The 22,696-nt window shown below is 39.2% G+C and overlaps 1 protein-coding gene across 3 annotated transcripts in view; it reads left to right on the top strand.

Annotated features, from left to right (window-relative positions):
• GPM6A (glycoprotein M6A) overlaps positions 1-22,696 on the top strand; it is a 250,738-nt gene that overhangs the window by 203,071 nt on the left and 24,971 nt on the right. For all 3 annotated transcript variants that reach the window (XM_060136627.1, XM_060136628.1, XM_060136629.1), the window contains exons 2-3: positions 11,979-12,171; positions 21,736-21,892. In XM_060136627.1, the coding sequence (XP_059992610.1) occupies positions 11,979-12,171; positions 21,736-21,892 (350 nt within the window). The remainder of the gene's footprint in view (positions 1-11,978; positions 12,172-21,735; positions 21,893-22,696) is intronic.

Here is a 22,696-nt window from a genome sequence, read left to right as displayed (position 1 = left end):
AACATAGGCCTGAGTGTTGTGAGGACGCAGCCATGCTGGTATCTATGGTGACTGGCTCAGTCCTTACAGGGGAACGTGAGGGTTTTAACTGGATCTCGGAACATCATCTGAACAAGGAAGATGTCTTCTGCAAACACCTCCCAGGTGTCTGCAGCTCAGACCAGTTTGGGGGCCCCACTTTTTTACCTTCCAGGGATTGCTCTGATTGCACCTCAGAAACCTTTCTCCACCTGACGGCTCCCTCATCCTAAGGGCTTATTTATCACAGTGGGAAGAGTATGGTTCTAATCATTACTGAAACAATTAACTTTTCTGCCTTAGGGAAGTGAGTTTAATTAATCAAAACATTCTTGCTAAGTCATGTTGACCAGTACAGATTGCTCTGTAATTAGCGATATATTTTTTTAAACTCTCAGTTGTAAATAATAATATAAAAATGTCCATAATAAAAACATTTTTAAAAGGAAAATGTCATCATTCTTCTGGAAAATTCACTATACACAGGCTTTCACATACTTTTCAATACCAGCCCTCAATAATCATTTGAGAAATTACCCGTATGGAATTATACCCCCTTCGTAGGGTTACTGTGGAGATGACACCCATCAGTACATTAAAAGACTTGGCACTGTTTCTGATGCATTGGAACCGTTCAAAAAAAATTCTTATTGATGTCATTTAGTTATAAACTGCATACTTTGTTTAATAATTTGTACAAAATGCCTAGAGTGAATCCTTCTTAATCCCTGTATTACATGTATATCTGGTTTATCAACTTGTTTTAAAGTAGGTTAGATATTTAATATGATTTTATATAATACTGCGTGGTTTCTGTATGCTGTTACATCTGTACATCAGAATCAGCTGAGGTACTTGATAAAAACAGCAGAGGTTTCAATGGAGGGGATCCTAGGATCTCTGTTTTTGAGAAAATCCCACAAATTTAGGAGGGTATAAAGAATATCTCCAAACTCTGCGTATTCTTTCCCTTCTCCAAGATGTTCCTTTTAAAATTAGGAACTGATTTGTTTAAGCGTAGTACTGTAGCAATGACTAAAATATTTAAATTTAAAACCTGTTATGTGCGTTAGTATTCTTGATAATCCCACTTGGTCCTGCATTATTCAAATATTTAACTCTGTACTTTGTTTAGGCCAGGACTATATTTAAATAAATGTTAATAGCATTTCAATAATATTGGGGGATTATTTGAGCTATATTCTAAGAGGCTTTAAAAGTTTAGATGATGGGGCTTCCCTGGTGGCGCAGTGGTTGAGAGTCCGCCTGCCGATGCAGGGGACGCGGGTTCGTGACCCGGTCCGGGAAGATCCCACATGCCGCAGAGCGGCTGGGCCCGTGAGCCATGGCCGCTGAGCCTGCGCGTCCGGAGCCTGTGCTCCGCAACGGGAGAGGCCACAGCAGTGAGAGGCCCACGTACCACAAAAAAAAAAAAGTTTAGATGATGGTGTCATTAATCAGAGGGTTAGTGTTAGAAATTCTGTTTGCTATAAACTTTACAGTATAAAAAATTCTTCACAAGCACAATTTTGAACTCTTACCTTATTGCCCATCTTTCTAGCGTGCTACACTTCCCACCAAGGGCATTTTCCATTCGCTGAATAACTTTGAACTCCAAGGCCGCTGCCACTCTTTCTGGTTTGTTGATGAATATGGTGATTCTGGCTGTGCAGACTGAACACGCACGACATCACAACAATACTAAATATCCAGGTAGAATATTCTTGGAAAACTTTGTGAAAAGGTGCAAGAAATTTCTGATTTTATTTCCCACTAGTATGTAGGCTTATTTGTTTCTCACTACTAGTAGGTAGAGATCATAATTTTTGTCACTCCTGTAGACTCAGGATGTAGAACTAGTAGGTGCTTAAAAACATTCACAATTTTTATCATCAATATCAATATCATTCAATATTGATATAGTGATTCGGTGCCCGTGTTGCGAGCAAGACATGGAACAATGGAATGAGCATGTGAGATAAACCTAGTACAGTCAAGTCTTGACTTAATGGTGGCTATACTGTTTCCACGCACGGGACATGTTTCCTTGTATAATAGGATAAGAGAAAGTGAGGTTGTCTTCATGCCACTAAGATTTCCACAGACACTTAAGGATCCTAAGGCCAAATGGCATTGTTACAAGTCTTCAGAAATAGTCCTCTGAAAAGTCATCTGCTTTCCCTTTAGTGGATAACTTCCCATTTCCCTCGTCTGACGATGGCTTTGTCTAAGACACTTGTTTCCATGACCCCACTTGCTGTAATGGGAAGAGCCACACATCCAGTCCCAGGCCTCTCTTCTTCTTGGTATCGCGTGGCTGTAGGGGAAGCAGTGGTGTGTGTGTGTGTGTGTGTGTGTGTAAGGACCAGGAAACCAGCCCATGAAGAAAAGTCCTGTCCATCTAGAGGTGCGCGATCTTCAATTCTAGAGTTGATGTACTGTTTCATGGTATTTGATGATTGGCTGGGTAGTCTTCATTTTCTCTGGTTTTCTTGTTGGACGTCATTCTCTTTGAAGGTCGAAATTGGACTTCATCTGATCTTCTCAGTTGCTCATCGTTTCTGTCCAATTTCCATCTCCATCTTTTTGTTCTTTGACATAGATTTCCTTTTCTTTGTCTTTTAGCCTATCCATTAAATCTTAAACTTCTGCCATCATATTCTTACTTAATAAGAGCTTTTAATTTTTTGCAGTTACCTATGTTTAGCATCCACTCTTACTTCAAGAATACAGTGTGTTTAATTATATCCTAGGGGAATATAGGATCGTGTGTGTGTGTGTGTGTGCGCGCACACGCACGTGCGTGCATGCTGCCTGCTTTGCCTCTCGTATCTCTGAGCTCCCTTTGCGTTTATTTATTTTTGTTTCCTTCTTTCAAGTTGGAGGTGTTCCTCAAATACCTAGTGATCTTTTGTTGTCCCTTTGTAATAAAGAGTGAACTCGCAGCAGTATGGTCGACTAAAAAACATAGAAGACTTTGCTTTTGTAAAGCAGTTTAAATTGTGGAATTAATATGTGTGTGTATTTAAAATATACATATTTAACATGTAGATATAACTAAAATATATTTACTTATGTAAGTATACATTGGTACACTTGCAAGAGAGTAAGCAGAGTCCTCAGAAGCCAAAAATAAAGTTAAAGAGGAGTTCAAAGGGATAAGCAGGTAGCTTTGCGCTAACGGCAGGCTCTGTGGTCACCTTGATGTTCTGGTCTTCTTGGCTTTACGTGTGATGTCCTGGAAGCAGGGATTAGGGAACAGCCGAGTTCCTAGACAGAGAATCAACTTGAGATATACAGTACAACATCCAGGACTCTAAAAGTCTTTTGCAGGAGCCTAAACCATGAAAAAAAATGAGATGAAACAAAAAATAAACAGGATAACAATGATGAAAAAATTTCTGTGTAGGACAGAAAAAAGTGACCTGTCCTTTACCTTGGGTGGGTTGAGGGGGGCAAATGTTGCCTCAGAATCTGAGACAGCTCACAGGCCAGGTTTCCTGTGAGTTTGTGACCTTAATTTCTGCTACCTTTAGAGACTGAGAAACTCAAGTCTAAGTTTTGACCTAAAGGAAAGCATCATAAATTCCAAAAGATTGCTGCCCCGTAAGCCATTTTCTCTGCATAACAACCGTGCAATTAAGATACAGACACAAAACACGCCAAAAAAATAGAAAAAAAGCCTCATGTATTTGGAAACTAAAAAAAAAAAAAATTCAAAGAAAACAAATATATAAATAAATTATGTTTCAGAAACAAATCACAATAGGCTTTAGAAAATTCTTATAACTGGACAACAATGAACAGTTCGCAAATTAGAACTTGTGGAACTCACTCAAGCAAACTTAGAACGGAACCTTATCTCTTTAAATGTTTGTATTAGAAAAGAAGAAAGACTAAAGATTAATAGCTCAGCATCCATCTCAAGACATGATGAAATGTAGAGCAAAATACACCCATAGAAAGTGAAAACAAAAGAGGTAATTTAAGAACAGAAATTAAAGGACTTCCCTGGTGGCGCAGTGGTTAAGAATCCGCCTGCCAATGCAGGGGACGCGGGTTCGAGCCCTGGTCCGGGAAGATCCCACCTGCCGCGGAGCAACTTAGCCCGTGCGCCACAGCCACTAAGCCTGTGCTCTAGAGCCCGTGAGCCACAACTACTGAGCCCATGTGCCACAACTGCTGAAGCCCACACGCCTAGACCCCATGCTCCGCAACAAGAAAAGCCACCGCAATGAGAAGCCCATGCACCGCAACGAAGAGCAGCCCCCATTCGCCACAACTAGAGAAAGCCCACACGCAGCAATGACGACCCAATGCAGCCAATAAATAAGTAAAAGAGTAACTTAAAAAAAAAAAAAGAACAGAAATTAAGGAAGCATAAGGTAATCATGCAAAATGAGTTATTTGAAAAGAATAATAATATTGAAAACCCATTGGCATTACTTATTACAATAGCCATTAAGGCTATTGCCTAAGCATTTATGGACCCCTGTCCTGTGCAAACATGGTAGAATTGCACTTTTTGTTCTGTGCGGTTGAGGGGAGGCATGTGACTTTCTAGGCATTGGATTGCGAGTAGAAATAGCACTATCATTGCAGCCCTGGGTATTTGTCAGAGTGAGACTTTCCTGATGTTTTTAATTCTGATGTGACGACTGGCAGTGCTCAAAGTAACATCCCCTTCATCAGCCTGAGTTTCTGAATGGTCAGAGAACCCCACTACTAACCTTGGATGGAAATATTATCATCTGATTGAAAAATAAAATGTGACATTTGAAGTCACTGATTTTTTTTGGGTAGCAAACATAGAACAAAACCCATGCTATGCTGACTGATGCACTTTAAGAATAGAGAAAGAAAAGAGAGAAAGAGGAGGAAAGAGAGGTGGGGTCAGAGGGGATGGAAGGAAGGAAAGAAGGAAAGAAGGGAGCGAATTGAAATCATCAGGGAAAACAAAAGGAAATATATGCAGGTGATGAATAAGTTAAAAATACTATAAAAGTTACATAAAACTTCATCATAAGTTTTAAATCTTATAATAAGTTTACAAATGCCTACAACACTGAACTTATTAGCAAACAACAGACTTAAGAAGAAATAGAAAATTTGATTAGTTCTGTAACTAATTAGATCAGTGAACTTCTTCCCGTAAAGTACACAAGTGGCCTGGATGGTTTTACCGGCTGGTTCTACCAAATATTTCTTATGCAGCTAAACCTGATGGAAACAACTCCAGGGTGTAGAAAAAGGAGCTCACCTTACCAGGCTTAGTATAAACTTGATTTCAAAGCAAGAAAGCAAAAATTAGATGGCAGTCACATTCATTAACATCCCTGTCCTAACCCACTGCATTTTTCATCTCATCATCTCATCTCATGTTCTTTTGTTTCAGCTTCAATCTATTGTACCGCCCCTGACTTCTTAGATTTTCCTCAAATAAGCTACACACACACCTGCTTCAGGACATTCACATGCACTTTTCCTCTGTTGGAAACCCTCTGCTCCCAGAGAGTCTCCTGCCTGCCCCCTTTACCTCCTTCCCACCTTTTAAAAAACGTCGTATCAGGGCTTCCCTGGTGGCGCAGTGGTTGAGAGTCCGCCTGCCGATGCAGGGGATACGGGTTCGTGCCCTGGTCCGGGAAGATCCCACATGCTGCAGAGCAGCTGGGCCCGTGAGCCACAGCCGCTGAGCCTGCGCGTCCGGAGCCTGTGCTCTGCAACGGGAGGGGCCCCAACAGTGAAAGGCCCCCGTACCAAAAAAAAAAAAAGAAAAGTCATCTCAGTTATTCCTTCCCTGAATTATTCCAATATTCCTTACCCCTCTTTCATGTTTTGCTTTTCTTTGCACTTTTCACATTCTCACATATATTACTTCTGCATCTTGTTTATTGTCTGTTTCCCACCTCTAGAACGAGAGCAGCAGTTTTTTTTTTTATTAATTCCACAGTTCCAGCAATTAGTGAAGTTCCTGGCACCTGGTGAGGCCCTGATAGCTATTTGTGGAATGAATCGATACATACAAAAGCATTGAGCAAAATGTTAGCATGACAAATTCAGCAATGTATTAAAAAATACAGTATGACTCAGTTGGAATTTTCTCAGGAATACATTTAGTTGAAAATTGAAAAAAGCATTGAAATGGCAGGTAAAAAGAAAAAACATAAAATTATTTCAACAGATGGGGAAAAGCCTGTTATGGAATTCAAAATTGAAGAGACCTTCTATAACCAAGAAACCAATAGCGAACATCACACATAATGGTAAAGGAACAGAGTGAAGTGAAGAGAAAGGTCAGTAAAAACGTATAAATAATGAACAGTAAGAGACAAAGCTCAAAATTTTTACAGATGGGATGATTATCAACACAAACTTAAACTAATTCCCAGAATCAAAATAATTCATAGGATCAAAAAAAGAATTTTGCAAAATTTCTAGATGCAAAATCAGTATAAAAATACCAATCAGGGGCTTCCCTGGTGGCGCAGTGGTTGAGAGTCCGCCTGCCGATGCCCGTGCCCCGGTCCGGGAAGATCCCACATGCCGCGGAGCGGCTGCGCCTGTGAGCCGTGGCCGCTGAGTCTGCGCGTCCGGAGCCTGTGCTCCGCAACGGGAGAGGCTACAACAGTGAGAGGCCCGCGTACCGCAAAAAAAACCCCACAAAAAACAATCAGAACCCCAATAAATTGTGGAATCAGACAAACTGTTTCTAAAATGTATATGTTAATGCAATAGAGCCATCCGCGAATAGCATGATACACATGAGAAGATGACCAAGTTTGGGGAATTTTCTCCACCGCAAACCAAGACAGATTCCAAGGCCTGGGGATAGACCGATAGACAATAGACCAATGGAACAGAATAGAGAGCCCACAAACAGACTCAGACCTCTGTGCATACTTGATAATGACAAAGGTGATAGGGTAGGTTGGAAGAGAAAGAATCAACTCATTGGTAAACGATGTTGGGAAAAATTTATCAGTGAATACATTGTCAGTCTCTTGTCAGTCTCTCTTCCAGGATCTGCCATTGTGTTGGCCTCTCTTCTCAGTTCTCTGTCTCTCAGGCTCTCTTTCTTGTTATATAAGGTCTTTTTCCTTTATCTATTTTGGTGCACTTTGTGGAGTGAACAAGGCTTGTGTTTATTTCACAACGTTTAAATGAAAGCAAATTAAGCACATATCTCATTTTAAAAAAATGTAGACTGTCTCAAGAGCTTTTATTTTCTTTGAAATTTTCAGACACGTTGCAGAGTGTGTTGAAAAGAAAGTCTCGTAATTTCTTTTTTTTACGTGAAAGTAAAAGCATAGTATTAATTCATTGTGAGAAAATACAGGAACTGGATTTGAGAAATGCTTCTTTGTGTATACAGGTAGGTCTGTGGCATGTAAATTCTGGGTTTAGTATTTCAACCACCAGCTCTATTTGAGAATCAATCATCATACCTAATATTGAAAATGTTTCCTGTGCAAAGTAATTGTATTGTTTTTAATAGAGAGTTTTCTCAAGCAAGGTATTTTCTCCAGTGCCAGCATTCCACTTATTATACTTTCACTGATTCATTTAATGGAGTGGTTTCTCATTTGAGGTGCAGTAAAAACATGGTGATGGTTGGCAGCAGAGCCCTCAGCCTTAAAAGATTATTGTTGAGAGCATATCCTGGACCCCGGAGCTCGGTTGCTATGGTAACTGTGCAGCTCTGCCAAGGCTGGTCCTCACTGTGGGCGGAAAGAAGCTCCCCTGCCAGCAACTACGTGGGATTCTGGCAGCTGGAGGGAGTACTGTGAAATGGTGCGCTGCTTCCCCCGATGGGAGTTCTGAGAGCCTTCTTTAAAATCCAACAGCAACTCGGGACCGCGGAAGAGTGAGGGCAGTTAGGATCCAGCCCATTCTGGTGCAAAATGTGCCTGATGAGGTGCTTGACGTTTCTTACTTTGAGTAAAAGTTTTGCAGAGGATCAGGACTGAAATGGAAAGATTCTAGCCTGACCCGGCAGTAATGGAGCCTTAGAGGAATTTGTGCTTCTCCGTAGGGGTAATATAATCCTGAGGGATTTAAGGGACAGCATTTAAATAGAAAGTAAAAGAAACATTTCTATTTAATTTGGAGATCTTGGGGCTTCCCTGGTGGCTTGGTGGTTGAGAATCCGCCTGCCGATGTAGGGGACACGGGTTCGAGCCCTGGTCCGGGAAGATTCCCACATGCCGCGGAGCAACTAAGCCCGTGCGCCACAACTACTGAGCTTGAGCGCTAGAGCCCGCGAGCCACAACTACTGAGCCTGCGAGCCACAACTACTGAGCCCTCGAGCCACAACTACTGAAACCCGCACGCCTAGAGCCCGTGCTCCGCAACAAGAGAAGCCACGGCAATGAGAAGCCCACGCACCGCAACAAAGAGCAGCCCCTGCTCGCCGCAACTAGAGAAAGCGCGCGTGCAGCAACGAAGACCCAACGCAGCCAAAAATAAATAAAATAAATAAATTTATATATAAAAAAAGGTCATCATAATTTGGAGATCTTAAACTCATTTAGAAATGCCTATTAACTCAGGCTTGTCAATTTGGGTTTTCTCAGTATTGAAATTTATCTCATGTTTTTCTAAATTTAAAAAGCAGTATTCAGTTAAAGCTATACTTAATGCTATAGAATACAACACGAATATATAGTATCCCCTCCCACCGCACATATATAGTCTAAGTAACTAAGCTTGCATGGAGGCTAGTATCGGTCCAGCTAAACCACAGTAGAGAAAACATGGAATAAGCAGAAAGTGACTCTGAATTAGTAACAAAATTAGTCAGAAATCCTCGATAGCAGTTTGGTGACCATCAGTGGACTTACCACTTCATTTGCTCCTGAGCCATTCTCGTTCTGATTTTATCTTTAGTCTGTTAAAAGCTTTAAGTGTAGGATCAGCAAAGGTAATTCCTATCTACGAATTTGGTGTTTGGACTCTTCCCCTGTATATTTGACTCCTACTCTTAAGGGCTTTGTTGGATACTTTCATCTGGTTTTGACACCTCAGTGTCTGCAGTAGAAAGTCCTCACTCTTAGATTCTTGAAAAATAGGGAGGAAATCACAAAGAACTGGGATTTGAGATCATGGGGCTGTTTGGGGCACTTGCCAAAGTTAGGAGTAACTCTTCTTTGGGTTGGTACCAATTTTAGTTTTTCTCTTTATTTTTAAATGATCAGTAAGATGAAAATTTTACAGCATGGTGAGACAGAGACTAGTCCAAAGATTTTTCTGCTACCCTGTTAATCTCCACTCGAAACTGTGTTCAGTGACATTCAGATACTACACACAGTGTCTCACCCATCTGCCAGTGAGATTTCTTCCTATCACGTGAAGTGTCAAGCTGTTCTAACCTTTTCTACTTCCCCACATTGTGTGTGTGTGTTATGTGTGTCGGGGGCAGAAAGTTCAGGAAATGATTCTTCCTATGCAAGCAAGAGCTACGGAAGTGGGGAGGTGTTCAGACTTCTTTTTAACCTCTCCTGGGACAGACGAGATGATCCATGATTCTTTTAAGAAAGTTAGTTAAATGATCAATATTACAATAGCAGACTAGCCCATCTTCCGAATGTAAAGTTACTTCACACAGGAACTTTGCAGTCACTGCATGTTTCAGATATTGCTATAAACATATACGCATTATTGATAAAACACACTAGAGACTGTCATACAGAGTGAGGTAAGTCAGAAAGAGAAAAATAAATATCATATATTAACGCTTATATGTGGAATCTAGAAAAATGGTACAGACGAACTGGTTGGCAAGGCAGAAATAGAGGCATAGATGTAGAGAACAAAAGTATGGACACCAAGGGGGGAAAGTGGCGGGGGTGGGGGTGGGGGTGGTGGGATGAACTGGGAGATTGGGATTGACATGTAGACACTAATATGTATAAAACAGATAACTGATAAGAACCTGCGAAAAAAATAAACAATAGTCGTATTTTTTTCAGGGAAACACAGATCTTTCCATGACTTAATTAAGTACAATACCTAACAATCCATTTTCCAATATCATTTGTTATTTGTTTCTGAAGAAAGAAAAAGTCAATCACACGGAGAGAGCTTGAGAAGTTTCAGCATTATAAAAGAAAGTTTGATCAAAAATTTGCAAAAGGAGAGAAGTAGGAGGAAATCTTTGGAATAGGATATGTGTGGGGAAGCAGTGAAGGACAGAGGTGGACAGCAGTAAAACAGATCACATAGGTGTTCCTCTTAGTTGTCAGCCTCTAATCTAAACGTTCCTTTCTCACCAGTGTCTGGCAAATAGTATCTCGTATTTCTTACTGCAAAACATATATACTCAAACATGTCTAGTTAATCCCTTAGAAGAAGATACCTAACAGCTGACCGACCAGAAAATTCGGATCCTTATTTTGAATATTAACAACCAAGGTTATCTGATGTTTCAGACTAGTTTAAAGCCATCTTTTGAAAATGAAGGACTAAAATGATGAAACTTCAAAAAGCAAAAGTAATTACTGTGGCCAATTTTTGGAAACCATATTACAACACAGTAATACTTAATATTAATAATAGTTAAAATTACATCCAATGATGGTAGATGTAACATTTACTGAGTAGTGACTCTGTGTCATGCACTATTTTATTTTTTTTATTAATTTTTATTGGAGTATACTTGATTTACAATGTTGTGTTAGTTTTGGGTGTACAGCAAAGTGAGTCGGTTATACATATACATATATCCAGTCTTTTTTAGATTCTATTCCCATATAGGTCACTACAGAGTATTGAATAGAGTTCCCTGTGCTATATAGCAGGTTCTTATTAGTTATCTATTTTATATATAGTAAAGTGTATATGTCAATCCCAATCTCCCAATTTATCCCTTCCACCACCCTTTCCCCCTTGGTAACCATAAGTTTGTTTTCCACATCTGTGACTCTATTTCTTTGTAAATAGGTTTATTTTTACCATTTTTAAAGATTCCACAAATAAGCAATATCATATGATATTTGTCTTTCTCTGACTTCCTTCGCTCAGTATGACGATGTCTAGGTCCATCCATGTCACTGCAAATGACATTATTTTTTATGGCTGAGTAATATTCCATTGCATATATGTACCACATCTTCTTTATCCAATCATGCACTGTTTTCTGTATTAACTCATTTAATGCTCACAAGAACATTAGAGGGAAAACTTTACTGCAACCTTCTTTACTGTCACCTTCAAATGATGAATTCAAAAGAATAAACTTGCCCCAAAACACACAGTGGTGGAGTCAAGATTCTAACCCTTTCCAGGTCTCTCTTTTCTACTCTGACAGTATCTTACTGAGTTGGGAAGGAAGGACTCCTCTGGTTTGGGGTAGAAGAGGAAGCCCTCAGCAGAAGTAATCATTCTCGGGGCTTCCCTGGTGGCGCAGTGGTTGAGAGTCTGCCTGCCGATGCAGAGGACACGGGTTCGTGCCCCGGTCTGGGAAGATCCCACATGCCGCGGAGCGGCTGGGCCCCTGAGCCATGGCTGCTGAGCCTGCGCGTCCGGGCCTGTGCTCCGCAACGGGTGAGGCCACAACAGTGAGAGGCCTGCGTACCGCTAAAGAAAAAAAAAAAAAAAAAAAAAAAAAGAAGTAATCATTCTCCTGTCTGTGGAGCATGGGATTATCATTAAGAAACTTGATTTTTATACCTTCCAGGACACTCTAGGACTTGATTTACATGGTTGACCTGATGTCATCTATAAATGCAAATATGTTTTCCATAATGCTTAAGTTTGGAAAAAAGTTCAATTAGATTAATAAAAATATGAATTTCTAACTTTTCTTCTGTTGGACTTTTGCAGCGTATTTTGATTTACATGGTTGACCTGATGTCATCTATAAATGCAAATATATTTTCCATAATGCTTAAGTTTGGAAAAAAGTTCAATAAGATTAATAAAAATACGAATTTCTAACTTTCTTCCTGTGGGACTTTTGCAGGGTGTTTTGAGTGCTGTATTAAATGCCTGGGAGGCATTCCTTATGCCTCTCTGATTGCCACCATCCTGCTCTACGCTGGAGTTGCCCTATTCTGCGGCTGTGGTCATGAAGCTCTTTCTGGAACTGTTAACATCCTGCAAACCTACTTTGAGATGGCCAGAACTGCGGGAGATACGCTGGACGTCTTTACCATGTAGGTCATTCTGGTATCGCTTGTTATTTTGAGAATGTATGTGCACATTGCTGTGTGTTGAATACATAGGGATCTAGAGTTAAGCGAGGCAGTGTTATATAGAAGAAAAAGTACTCTTAGGGTATATACGTGAGTCAAAAGGACACTGACCCTTACCATGAAAACAGGAAGGTACACAGCAGAAGATCAGAGGCCAACTTAATCTGGACTTAATTTGTGTTTTAATTTGCCTGTAAAGTTTTATCCAACATTCAGTTACCATTAAGTGGAATACTTGCATTTCTCTCGCTCTTCTAATTTGAGCAGAGGCTGTTCTAGCAGGATAGAACAGAATATAGAAGCAGAGCCAGGTATAAGTGTATACTCTGCTGCTTATTCTAGGAAAATCACCCAAACTCTGTGGCTACTCCCAACTCTTAAAACATTTTAACTCAACCATGGGTGTGATATCATCATTATTTCCTGCCTCCTAGAAATGATGTGACTACCTAAGTGAACATTTTGAAAGGGTCTTATCGACTTCTGTAAAATGATAAACATAAGAAATATTGAGGGCTTCCCTGGTGGCGCAGTGGTTGAGAGTCCGCCTGCCGATGCAGGGGACACGGGATCGTGCCCGGGTCTGGGAAGATCCCACATGCCGCGGAGCGGCTGGGCCCGTGAGCCATGGCCGCTGAGCCTGCGCGTCCGGAGCCTGTGCTCCACAACGGGAGGGGCCACAGCAGTGAGAGGCCCGCGTACCGCAAAAAAAAAAAAAAAGAAATATTGAGCACCTTTTTACAAGCACCAATTATGCTTAAAATATACATTTTACCCATAAATGTAAACTCCTGGGATCACTAAACTATGGTGATGTTAATATTTTTTTAAAAAAACATAATTCAAACATAGTCTGGAAGTAGAAAAGAGTTTAGTGTTCAAGTTTCAGTCCCATATTGCCTAAGTTTCCAGAGAGCAAAATTTTAAGATTGAATTACAGAGGAATTTTTTTTCCAAATAAATTCCGAATTCAAGTCATTTATTCAGTGATTTCTTGCCCACAAAAATAAAATAAATTATTTACTCACTTTTTTTTATAATCTCAGCTGATAGTAAACTTTCTATTGTATTGTGTGTTGCCCGTACAACTTCTTAAATCTATTTCATGCTTCTGGATACTATGTGATTATAATGTTTTTCACGTTGCTTTATTTTGTTATTCTCAATAAATTCAACACTTCTTAATTTATACATACTTCTTTCTGGCATAAGATGCTTCTAGAGTTACAAACCGGAACGGTCGTATGGCTGGTTAGGATGGCGGTGCTTTTTTGCTCTTACCACTTCCACGAAAAGAGGTTAATCACACTTCTTATTCACCCGGGGCAATTCCTTCTGACAGGGTAAACTATAAGCTAAGACCCTAATCTAAGACAACGCTTGGTCACCCTGGACACCATTCTAGATGGAAGATAGCTTTTCTCCAACTCCAGTATCAGAAGATACATCATATTTCTAAATTTTTAAAATAATCCATCAGCTGCAGTCAGATCGTCTTGAACACAGTATTGCTCATAAACTGTATTTGTTATTTTATTCATTAATGTTGCTGAGTTCCATGAAAATGAGAAGTGAAAAGAGATGCACGTTTCTATCAAGTAATAGAGCAAGAATTCCCTCCTTGGGGGCTGGAGGGCACGTTCCCAGGGACATAGAGATAGCAAAATTTTTAGGAAAAAGAAAGTTGAAAAATTTTATGTTTATCTAAAATATGTTGGCACTTAAAATTTGAGCGATATTGGTTGTAAAATAAGAAATAGAGGGCTTCCCTGGTGGCGCAGTGGTTGAGAGTCCGCCTGCCGATGCAGGGGGCACGGGTTCGTGCCCCGGTCCGGGAAGATCCCACATGCCGCGGAGCGGCTGGGCCCGTGAGCCATGGCCGCTGAGTCTGCGGGTCCGGAGCCTGTGCTCCGCAACGGGAGAGGCCACAGCAGTGAGAGGCCCGCGTACCGCAAAAAACAAACAAACAAACAAAGAAATATAACAAACCAAGTGTATCACACACACACACACAGTGATTAAGAGAAGGTGGACGTTGATTAGCCACTCAGATAAGAAGTTAAATTATTTAAACATAGTCCCTAACTTGGAAGCATCAGTTTATTTCATCAATGTCACTGATAAATGGAAATGAAGAATTAATAGCAAATTTGCAAAATCATGGGGAAAAAAAGAGATGAGGGAATGATATCAATGTAACTTTATTTTACAAATTAGTTCCAAAAATTTAGCGTTATTCATTAAATGAAATTTTTTTAAACCCGTAGTAGACAGTTCACCAGTTTCCATTGAATCAGTTTCTAGCATGAATTGATCCTTGAGAGTTTATGAGTGATAGTCATCATTTGGAATATAATTAAACTATCTGAAAATGCTTTGGATTATTGCAGGTTAGTTTGCAGAGAGCCTGTAGACAATGACTGCATGAATATACTTTAATGTGCTAATACTGACATTTTCTTTTCAGTTTTATCTCAGCCTACACTGGACAAACTACGTTTTCACTGTGCATTATTTTAAGCTACACAGATGTCCTTAAAATCTACAGATTCTCTATATTTAGGCTACATCCAAATTGCTACCTTTAGTTATAGAAGTTTATAAGAAATCATAAGCCTAGTAACTGGCATGGGGTGATTGTATAAATCGATCAGAAACCAATTGTCAGGATGTTTATTTAACATTTAGACAACCGGCCTGAATAGATCACAGACCTGGACTACAGCTCTGAAGGGTAGTGAATGTGGGAGTTCAGCAGAGAAATCAGAGATCATATACTTAATTTGGAACTTTTGGTCTCTTATATTGGGAGTTAAACGTGAAATCAGTAATGCATCTTTGGCATGGGAAGCATACCATTTTCATTGGAATGAAAGCAAGTGCTCAAATTATCTCTCTTTTCATATTTCAAATAACTAAAATTCCTTATCCTAGACCCCGTGGCGCTACCAAATGAATTAAGACTCCCTGTCGGCAAACGGTTCGTGAAAACACAGAGGGAAGGTGTGTACAGATAACTACCGGGTCTGATTAGTACCAAGCGGTACCTTCCAGTCACGTAGCAGTTGAGAGGAAGGTAGCGTTTACTCTATGGGGGCGGCCTTACAGGGCTGTTAGCGGACTCCATACGGTGAGGGGCAAAGGGGAAGTAAAATCAGGACCTGGGACGCAGAAGTGAGTGAGAGACGCGATTGCAGGCAATACAGCTTCCTTGAAAATAAGCTAAGGTAAGTTTGGAGAAGAATGTGTAAGAGAATGATTCTGAAGAAAGGACTTGTTGGCCAACTTTAGTAATTTACAGGGTCTGTGTCTTGTCTCCATAGTTCTCGGGCTTGATTCAACCAAATTAAGCGCTCCTACCTCATATACTTATGAAGGAAAAGAAACCTGTTCTCTGGGTGTGTGAACGAAGAGATAAAACGAATTGCCTAAGCCCCCGTCTTCCACCCAAGGTCCTCAGGACTCCCTTCTTTGTCTCAGCTTCTCTCTCTGTCTCTCCACCGCATCTCTCCTCGTAAATATATACACACACCTGTCTCCACGTGGTCAACATCCAAGTCTACAGGGGGACATAGGAAGGGCAAACACACTGGAATATGCCTACTCCATTTCATTAATCATCTTTCCAGCATGTAAAACTTACTTCTCATAAATAAGTTTGCAAATAATCTCTGTTCTCATGTGATCTATATTTTATTTTATTATTATTATTATTTTTTTTTTTTTCCGGTACGCAGGCCTCTCTCTGTTGTGGCCTCTCCCGTTGCGGAGCACAGGCTCCGGACGCGCAGGCTCAGCGGCCATGGCTCACGAGCCCAGCCGCTCCGCGGCACGTGGGATCTTCCCGAACCGGGGCACGAACCCATGTCCCCTGCATTGGCAGGCGGACTCTCAACCACTGCGCCACCAGGGAGGCCCTGTATCACAATTTTAATGCCCAGTGTCATGCTTCCTAAAGTCTGTTTGTCCCTGGACACACCCTACTTACCATAACACTCTTACTCTTTGACTAGAGTAGGTGAGCTCCTGTAGTGTCAGACTGGATTAGAATTCAAAGACCTAATTTCTGTTCTCTTTTCTAAAACCTAGGAATACGGCAACTCTAGAAAAAATATTTACAAATAAGAACATGATGATTTCATTCTATGAATATTTGAAGGGCTATCAAGGAAAAGGAAATTTGCTTTGTTCTTTGTGGTTCAAAGAGAGAGATTTGGGTGAAAGGATTTCAATTTGTAGGGAAAGAGTTTTTGTCTCAGAATACAGAACATTTCTACGGTGTTCTTGTTTTCAAATATTCAGATTTTTTTCAGGTCAATCTTTTGTCTGGTTTGTTTTTTAATGAATTCATTTACTCAGCAAAAAATACAGGGTTATACTATGTGCCAATCACTGTGCTAATCTTTAGGGATAAAAAGTAAAACAAGACAAATTATTTTTCCTCTCGTACTGACATAGGAAAAATATGTCAGCAAAGTACCATCCACGTAAGACTCAGCAGATATAAATCAGGTAGTGGTAGTTAGTACTTGAGCTGATTTCTAGGATGCATCAGGTTAATGAAGTAGAGACAGTTGAGGAGCTACAGTAATTAATACTACATGGCATTGGCACAGACATACATATAAGTACTTGTAAAGTACTTATATGTACTTATAAGTACATATAAAAGTATGTTCCTACTCTAGTTTTTACCAAAATTTTTTCAGGTGGATTTAAAGTTAAAATTTAAGAGTAAACTAATTTGTGAAAGCTAGAAGAAAATACAGATTTAAGATTTTACTTATTATGGGGCAAGAAGTATATAAGCAATATAAGAAATCACAAGGGAAAAAATATATAGCTTTGACATAATGTAAATTAAATTTTACTCATTAAAGTATTATAAAAAATTAAAAGGTGTGCAAAAACTGAGCAATATATTTACCACTTATATAACAAGATTTCCTAATTTTAATAAACAATAAATTCAACAAAAAGATACATATTCTAGTAAAAAAATTGGCAAAATATAAAGACATATTTCTTAGAGAATACAGATGATTAATAGCTTGTAAACATATGTTCATCCACACTGCTAAACCAAGAAAATTAATTAAAATGATAATACCATTGCTTTTTAACTATTTATTAGAAGAATTGAATGGTAATACTCAGTATTGGGAAACAGACGATAAGCCCTCTTCCTCATTATCAGTGCATCTTTGTTTTGGCACAAACTTTCTGGACACCATTTTCACAATACATGCCTTAAAAATTTCTAGGAATTTATGCCAGGGAAACAACCTACACCGCCCAAAGATTTATCCTAAGTGATGTTTGTAATAATGATGCGTAGCTTCCTATTACTGCTGTAACAAATTACAACAGACTTAGTGCATAAGAAAAACACATTTATTAATTTTTTACAGTTCTGGAGGTCAGAGGTCTGAAATGGGTCTTACTGGGCTTATTGAAATGGGGTCAGATCAAGGTGTTGGCAGGACTGCACTCCATCTGGAGGCTCTAGGGGAGAATCCGTAGTTTTACTTGTTGCAGCTTCCAGGAGCCACCTGCAGTCCTTGGCTCGTGGGCCCCTTTCTTCTTCAAAACCAGCAGTGGAGCATCTTCAGACTTCTCTCTGAATCTGACCCTGACTTTCCTACACCTCTCTTTCACTAATTATTAGGACCCTGTGATTATATAACACAGGATAATCTCTGAATATCAAAATCATTAATTCAATCACATTTGCCACGTCCCATTCAACAAGACAGCATATTCATAGGTTCCGGAGGTTACAGGCAGACATCTTTGGAAGCGGCATTATTGTTCCTACCACTGAGCAAAAGTAGAGAAGTGGTAAAACATGTCAAACCTTCAAATAATAGACTGTGCCAAAAAAATATCCTGATAGAACGGTGTAATAGTATCATGTAGTTAATTGTAATTCATATAAAAAAAATTGGGAGAAGAAACAGTGAAGAGTCTGTTTTTCTGGTTTTATTTTCATTTTTCTCTGCAATGAATATAGATTGCTTTTAAAATCAGTAAAACAGTGGTTTACAGAAACATCGTCAAATTTGAAAGTTTGCATTTAGAAAGGAGGTTAACTGCTTTCATTTTTTCCTTTAGAAGTAAGATAATATGGATTCTTACTTTGCAAAGCAAAAGTAGTACAGTGAAGGTAAGACTACTTCTGATTCTCTGCTATTTGATCCTACAGTGGACACATAATCAGTGACTTCATTACCAGAGGGTTTTTATTACTGCATTTTGTTGACGTATCATTGACAGGAAACTCATCTTTACAGAGAATAAGAGTTTAATTTTCCCAATATCATATTTGAAATTCTTTGTTAAATTCATATATTGCATGTTGACAAGAAAGAGTACTTTTTGTGATAAAACAGAGGGATTCAAGCCAATAAGATCATGACAATTTAAATTATATTATAATTTAAATATTTTGATGATTTAATTTTGAAATGCATTTTGGAATGTAACATTAGAAAATGTCCATCCTCAGCTTGTTGGAAGAAAAACTTTATGTAAGAGTTTTTGAATGTCAAGAAATTAACATTCAGCTTCAAGAAAGTATAGCTTGTGGCAGGCTGAAATAATGACCCCCAAAGATATCCAGAACCTAGTCCCTGGAATCTGAGATTTACTTTATATGCAAGAGATTTTGAAGTTGTGATTAAGGATCTTGAAGTGCGGTGATCCTCCTGGATTATCCAGCTGAGCCCGAAATCTAAGCACAAGTAATCCTCATAGGAAGGCAGTAGAGAAATATTTGTCCAGAGAAGAAGGCATTGTAACTGCAGAAACAAGGCGCTATTTACTGGCTTCACTAGGCAAGGATGCAGCTGCAGCTCTAGAAGCTGAAAAGTGTAAGGACGCTCTGCCCTAGAGTCTCTGGAAGAAGTGAGGCTCTGCCAGCCCCTCGATTTCAGCCCAGTGACAGTGATCTCAAACTTCTGACGTCCAGAACTGTAAGGAAAGAAATGTGTGTCAAGCCACCAAGTTTGTGGTAATCTCTTAGAGAGACCATAGGAAATGAATCAACAGCTACACCTCTTTACGCCAGTACTTACTACCAGGTATTCTTACACAGTGTTTGAGCTCAATTTCAGAAAGATAAAAGCAAAGGGTTTGTGATTGCTATGTAATTGTCATCAATAATTTGCAGTTATACTTCTAGTATAAATAACCAGATGCTGTACACATGAACTTTAATTGAATTAAACATGAATTTGGAAGGAGTAATGTCATCAAGGTGGTGATAGGAAGTCCCAATGCGTGTTCCCACAGAGAAACACCCATTTATCAGTGATATACAGACCAAAATACTTTCATTCCTTTTATTAAGAAGTGGCAGTACCCCCAGACAAACACAAAGCGAGAACAGTCATGTTGAATTGGGTAAGATGGCCAATTTCACTTTACCTGCATCAGTCCCTAACCCCAAACCAGGGCCAGGTGAGAATGCCCTGGATCGTGACTTCTCCTTTGTGGGGAAAGAGAAGATTGGAGCATTCATCCAACGTTCTGGCTTTCCTGAGGGCTGCCCAAGGAACTGGTTTCTGTTTGGCCTCACTCAGAGCGCTGACAGAGCAGGTGTCTAACTCAGGGCACTGATGGGGGCCTGGCGTACTTTGCATGCTGGTTGGCCACTGAGAACAAGAGAGATCAGGGCAGCTTGCTACTGTAGAACCAGAACTTGTAGTGTCGCAGGCACAAAAGAAGCAAGATTATGAGATCCTGAAAAAGATACCAGTGAGCCTCTCTAGTTGAGAAAATTGCACTCAAAGGCCTTCAGAAGTCACATTCCCTCCCGCATGATGTCTAGGCAGGTTGATTAGGGAGGGTCTTCTTCTGTACAAAGCCAGTTCCTTAAAGACTGGCAGAGGTAGCTGCTTTTTCAAATGCATGGACCCCGACACTAAGTTATAAGACACATGAAGAAACAGGGAAACACGACCAGAACAAAGGAACAAAATTAATCTCCAGAACCCAGTTGTAAGGAAATAGAGCTGTATGAATTACCCGACAGAGAATTTTAAAAATTGTCATAACGATGCTCTATGAGCTCAAGAAAACAATGCCTGAACAAAATGAGAATATCAACAAAAAGGTAGAAAATATTTTTAAAAATTGGGAGATTGAATAAATGAACTGAAAAATTCACTAAAGGGGTTCAAAATCAGGTTGATAAAGCAGAAGAAAAAATCAGCAGGTTCAAAGCCAGGTCATTTGAAATTACCCATTCAGAGGAACCACACGAAAAAAGAATGGAAACGAGTGAAGCAAGCCAAACGGACTTTGGGACACCGTCAGGTGGACCAATGTATACATTATGGGAGTCTCACAGAAGAAGAGAGAAAGGGCAAAAAACTTATTTAAAGTAATAACAACAGAAAACTTCCCAAATCTGGGTAAGGAAATGAATGTCTAGATTTAAGAACTCTAACTCATATAAATTGAAACAAATCCACACCAAGGCATATGATAATCAAATTGTCAAATGTGAAAGAATTTTGAAAGCAGCAAGAGAACTTGTCCCCTACAAGAGAAACTCCATAAAACTCTCAACGGATTTTTTGGCAGAAACCTTGCGGGTCAAAGGGAGTAGGATGATATAGTCAAATTGCTGAAAGAAAGAAATTTCAACCAAGAATAAATACTATATCTGCCAAAACTATCCTTCAAATATGAAGGTGAAATGAAGAATTTTCCAGATAAAACTAAGCAGAGGGAATTTATCACCACTAGACTTACCTTACAAGAAATGCCAAAGGGAGTCCTTCAAGTTGAAATGAAAGGATTTTAAATAGCAACACAAAAGTCTGTGAAAGTATAACGCTCACTGGTAAAGGTAAATATATATACAAATACAGAATACTGTTAATACTGTAATAGTGGCGCATAAATCATTTGAGTTCTCGCATAGAAGTTAAAAGACAAAAGTATAAGAAAAATCTATAAAATATGTTAATGGGTTCATAATGTAACATGATGTCATTCGTGATATCAATAACAAAGTGTGTGTAGGAGAGAAGCCAAAGTTTCAAGTACGCGTATATGATTGAATTTATCAGTTTAAAATAGATGGTTAACTATGTTTCATGTAAACCCCATGGTAAAAACCACAACGAAAATACCTGTAGAAAATACACAAACGAAAATAAGAAAGAAGTAAAAGCATGTCACTACAAAAAAAAATCAATGTGTCTTTCAGGGGTGTTTTACAGTTTCATTCATGTACCCTTTGAGCATTTCTTATTCAGGGAATGGGGGATGGTGCAGGGGAAGAGGAAGAAACTTACAGGCATGAAAAACCCTTGTCAACAGATACTAGAAGTGGCAGAACAAAGTGTACACACGTTAGACATATAAAGCAAAAGTTTTAAAATCCAGCCTCCATTATGAACATAAAAACTCCATAGCTTTCCTTCCAAAGGAACCCTGAGCACATGGACGTCAGTTGCTGCAGATCAGCCGTGAAGAGTTATTAAACTAAACCACTTCATCTTTTCTTCCCAGGATTGACATCTTCAAGTATGTGATCTATGGCATTGCAGCTGCATTCTTTGTGTACGGCATTCTGCTGATGGTGGAAGGTTTCTTCACGACTGGGGCCATCAAGGATCTCTATGGGGATTTCAAAATCACCACGTGTGGCAGATGCGTGAGTGCGTGGGTACGTTACCTGTCTTTCCTCAGGAGTTAATGTGGGCTTATCTCAGGAGCACACAGGTGTTTGTGTTCATCTGCCAATAACTGGAGGGTTTGTTTTTTTTTTTTTAACACAGTAACATTCCCTGCTCTGGTGGCTATTTTAAATCTTAATAGTATTTTCAAAATAACGATTCCATGTGAAAATTCAGGTTCAGATTCTCAAATCATGTGCAACACAACTCATCTTGCTTCTAGAGGCAGCAAACTGTTGATTGATTTATGATCTGTGTTTCCCAAATGGCTCTGGGCTTCCCATACAATATTTAAGATAACAGAAAAATCCATCTGCAACTTATAACAGTGCAGGTCTCTCTTCCTTAAATACATGTTACATGTATTTTACTGTAAACTTGGGTGGGAACTATATTATGCAATTTCTGTTTAATATTGACATAAGGTAAGAATGACTCTATTATACTAATTTAGATTTTAAATCGTTATTGATATGATATTTAACGGTAACTCAAACTTATGGTCTAGAGCTAATGCAACGCAGAAAATGCATGTATATCTATTAAAGCATAAGACTGATGAAAATTAAGAGTAATATGTTAAAAATACATTCATGTTTTTATGCAGAATAATTTTCATAAAATGAACTTTGGAGCTTCCATCCTTGACCAATGTATTTTTATTATTTCCCAATGTTATATGAGAATATCTACTTAATTACAGCATATATTTCCTTTTAAGTAAGATGTCTCTAATAAGGAATGGTGCAATTTATTTCAGTCTTACAGAAAAGTTCAAAAATACCTGTTAACCA

The sequence above is a fragment of the Lagenorhynchus albirostris genome, chromosome 21 (assembly GCF_949774975.1).
Source record: "Lagenorhynchus albirostris chromosome 21, mLagAlb1.1, whole genome shotgun sequence".
In the NCBI taxonomy this organism is placed as follows: Eukaryota; Metazoa; Chordata; class Mammalia; order Artiodactyla; family Delphinidae; genus Lagenorhynchus; species Lagenorhynchus albirostris.
Note: the sequence above shows the minus strand (reverse complement) of the source record. Positions and strands in the feature narration are given on the sequence as shown.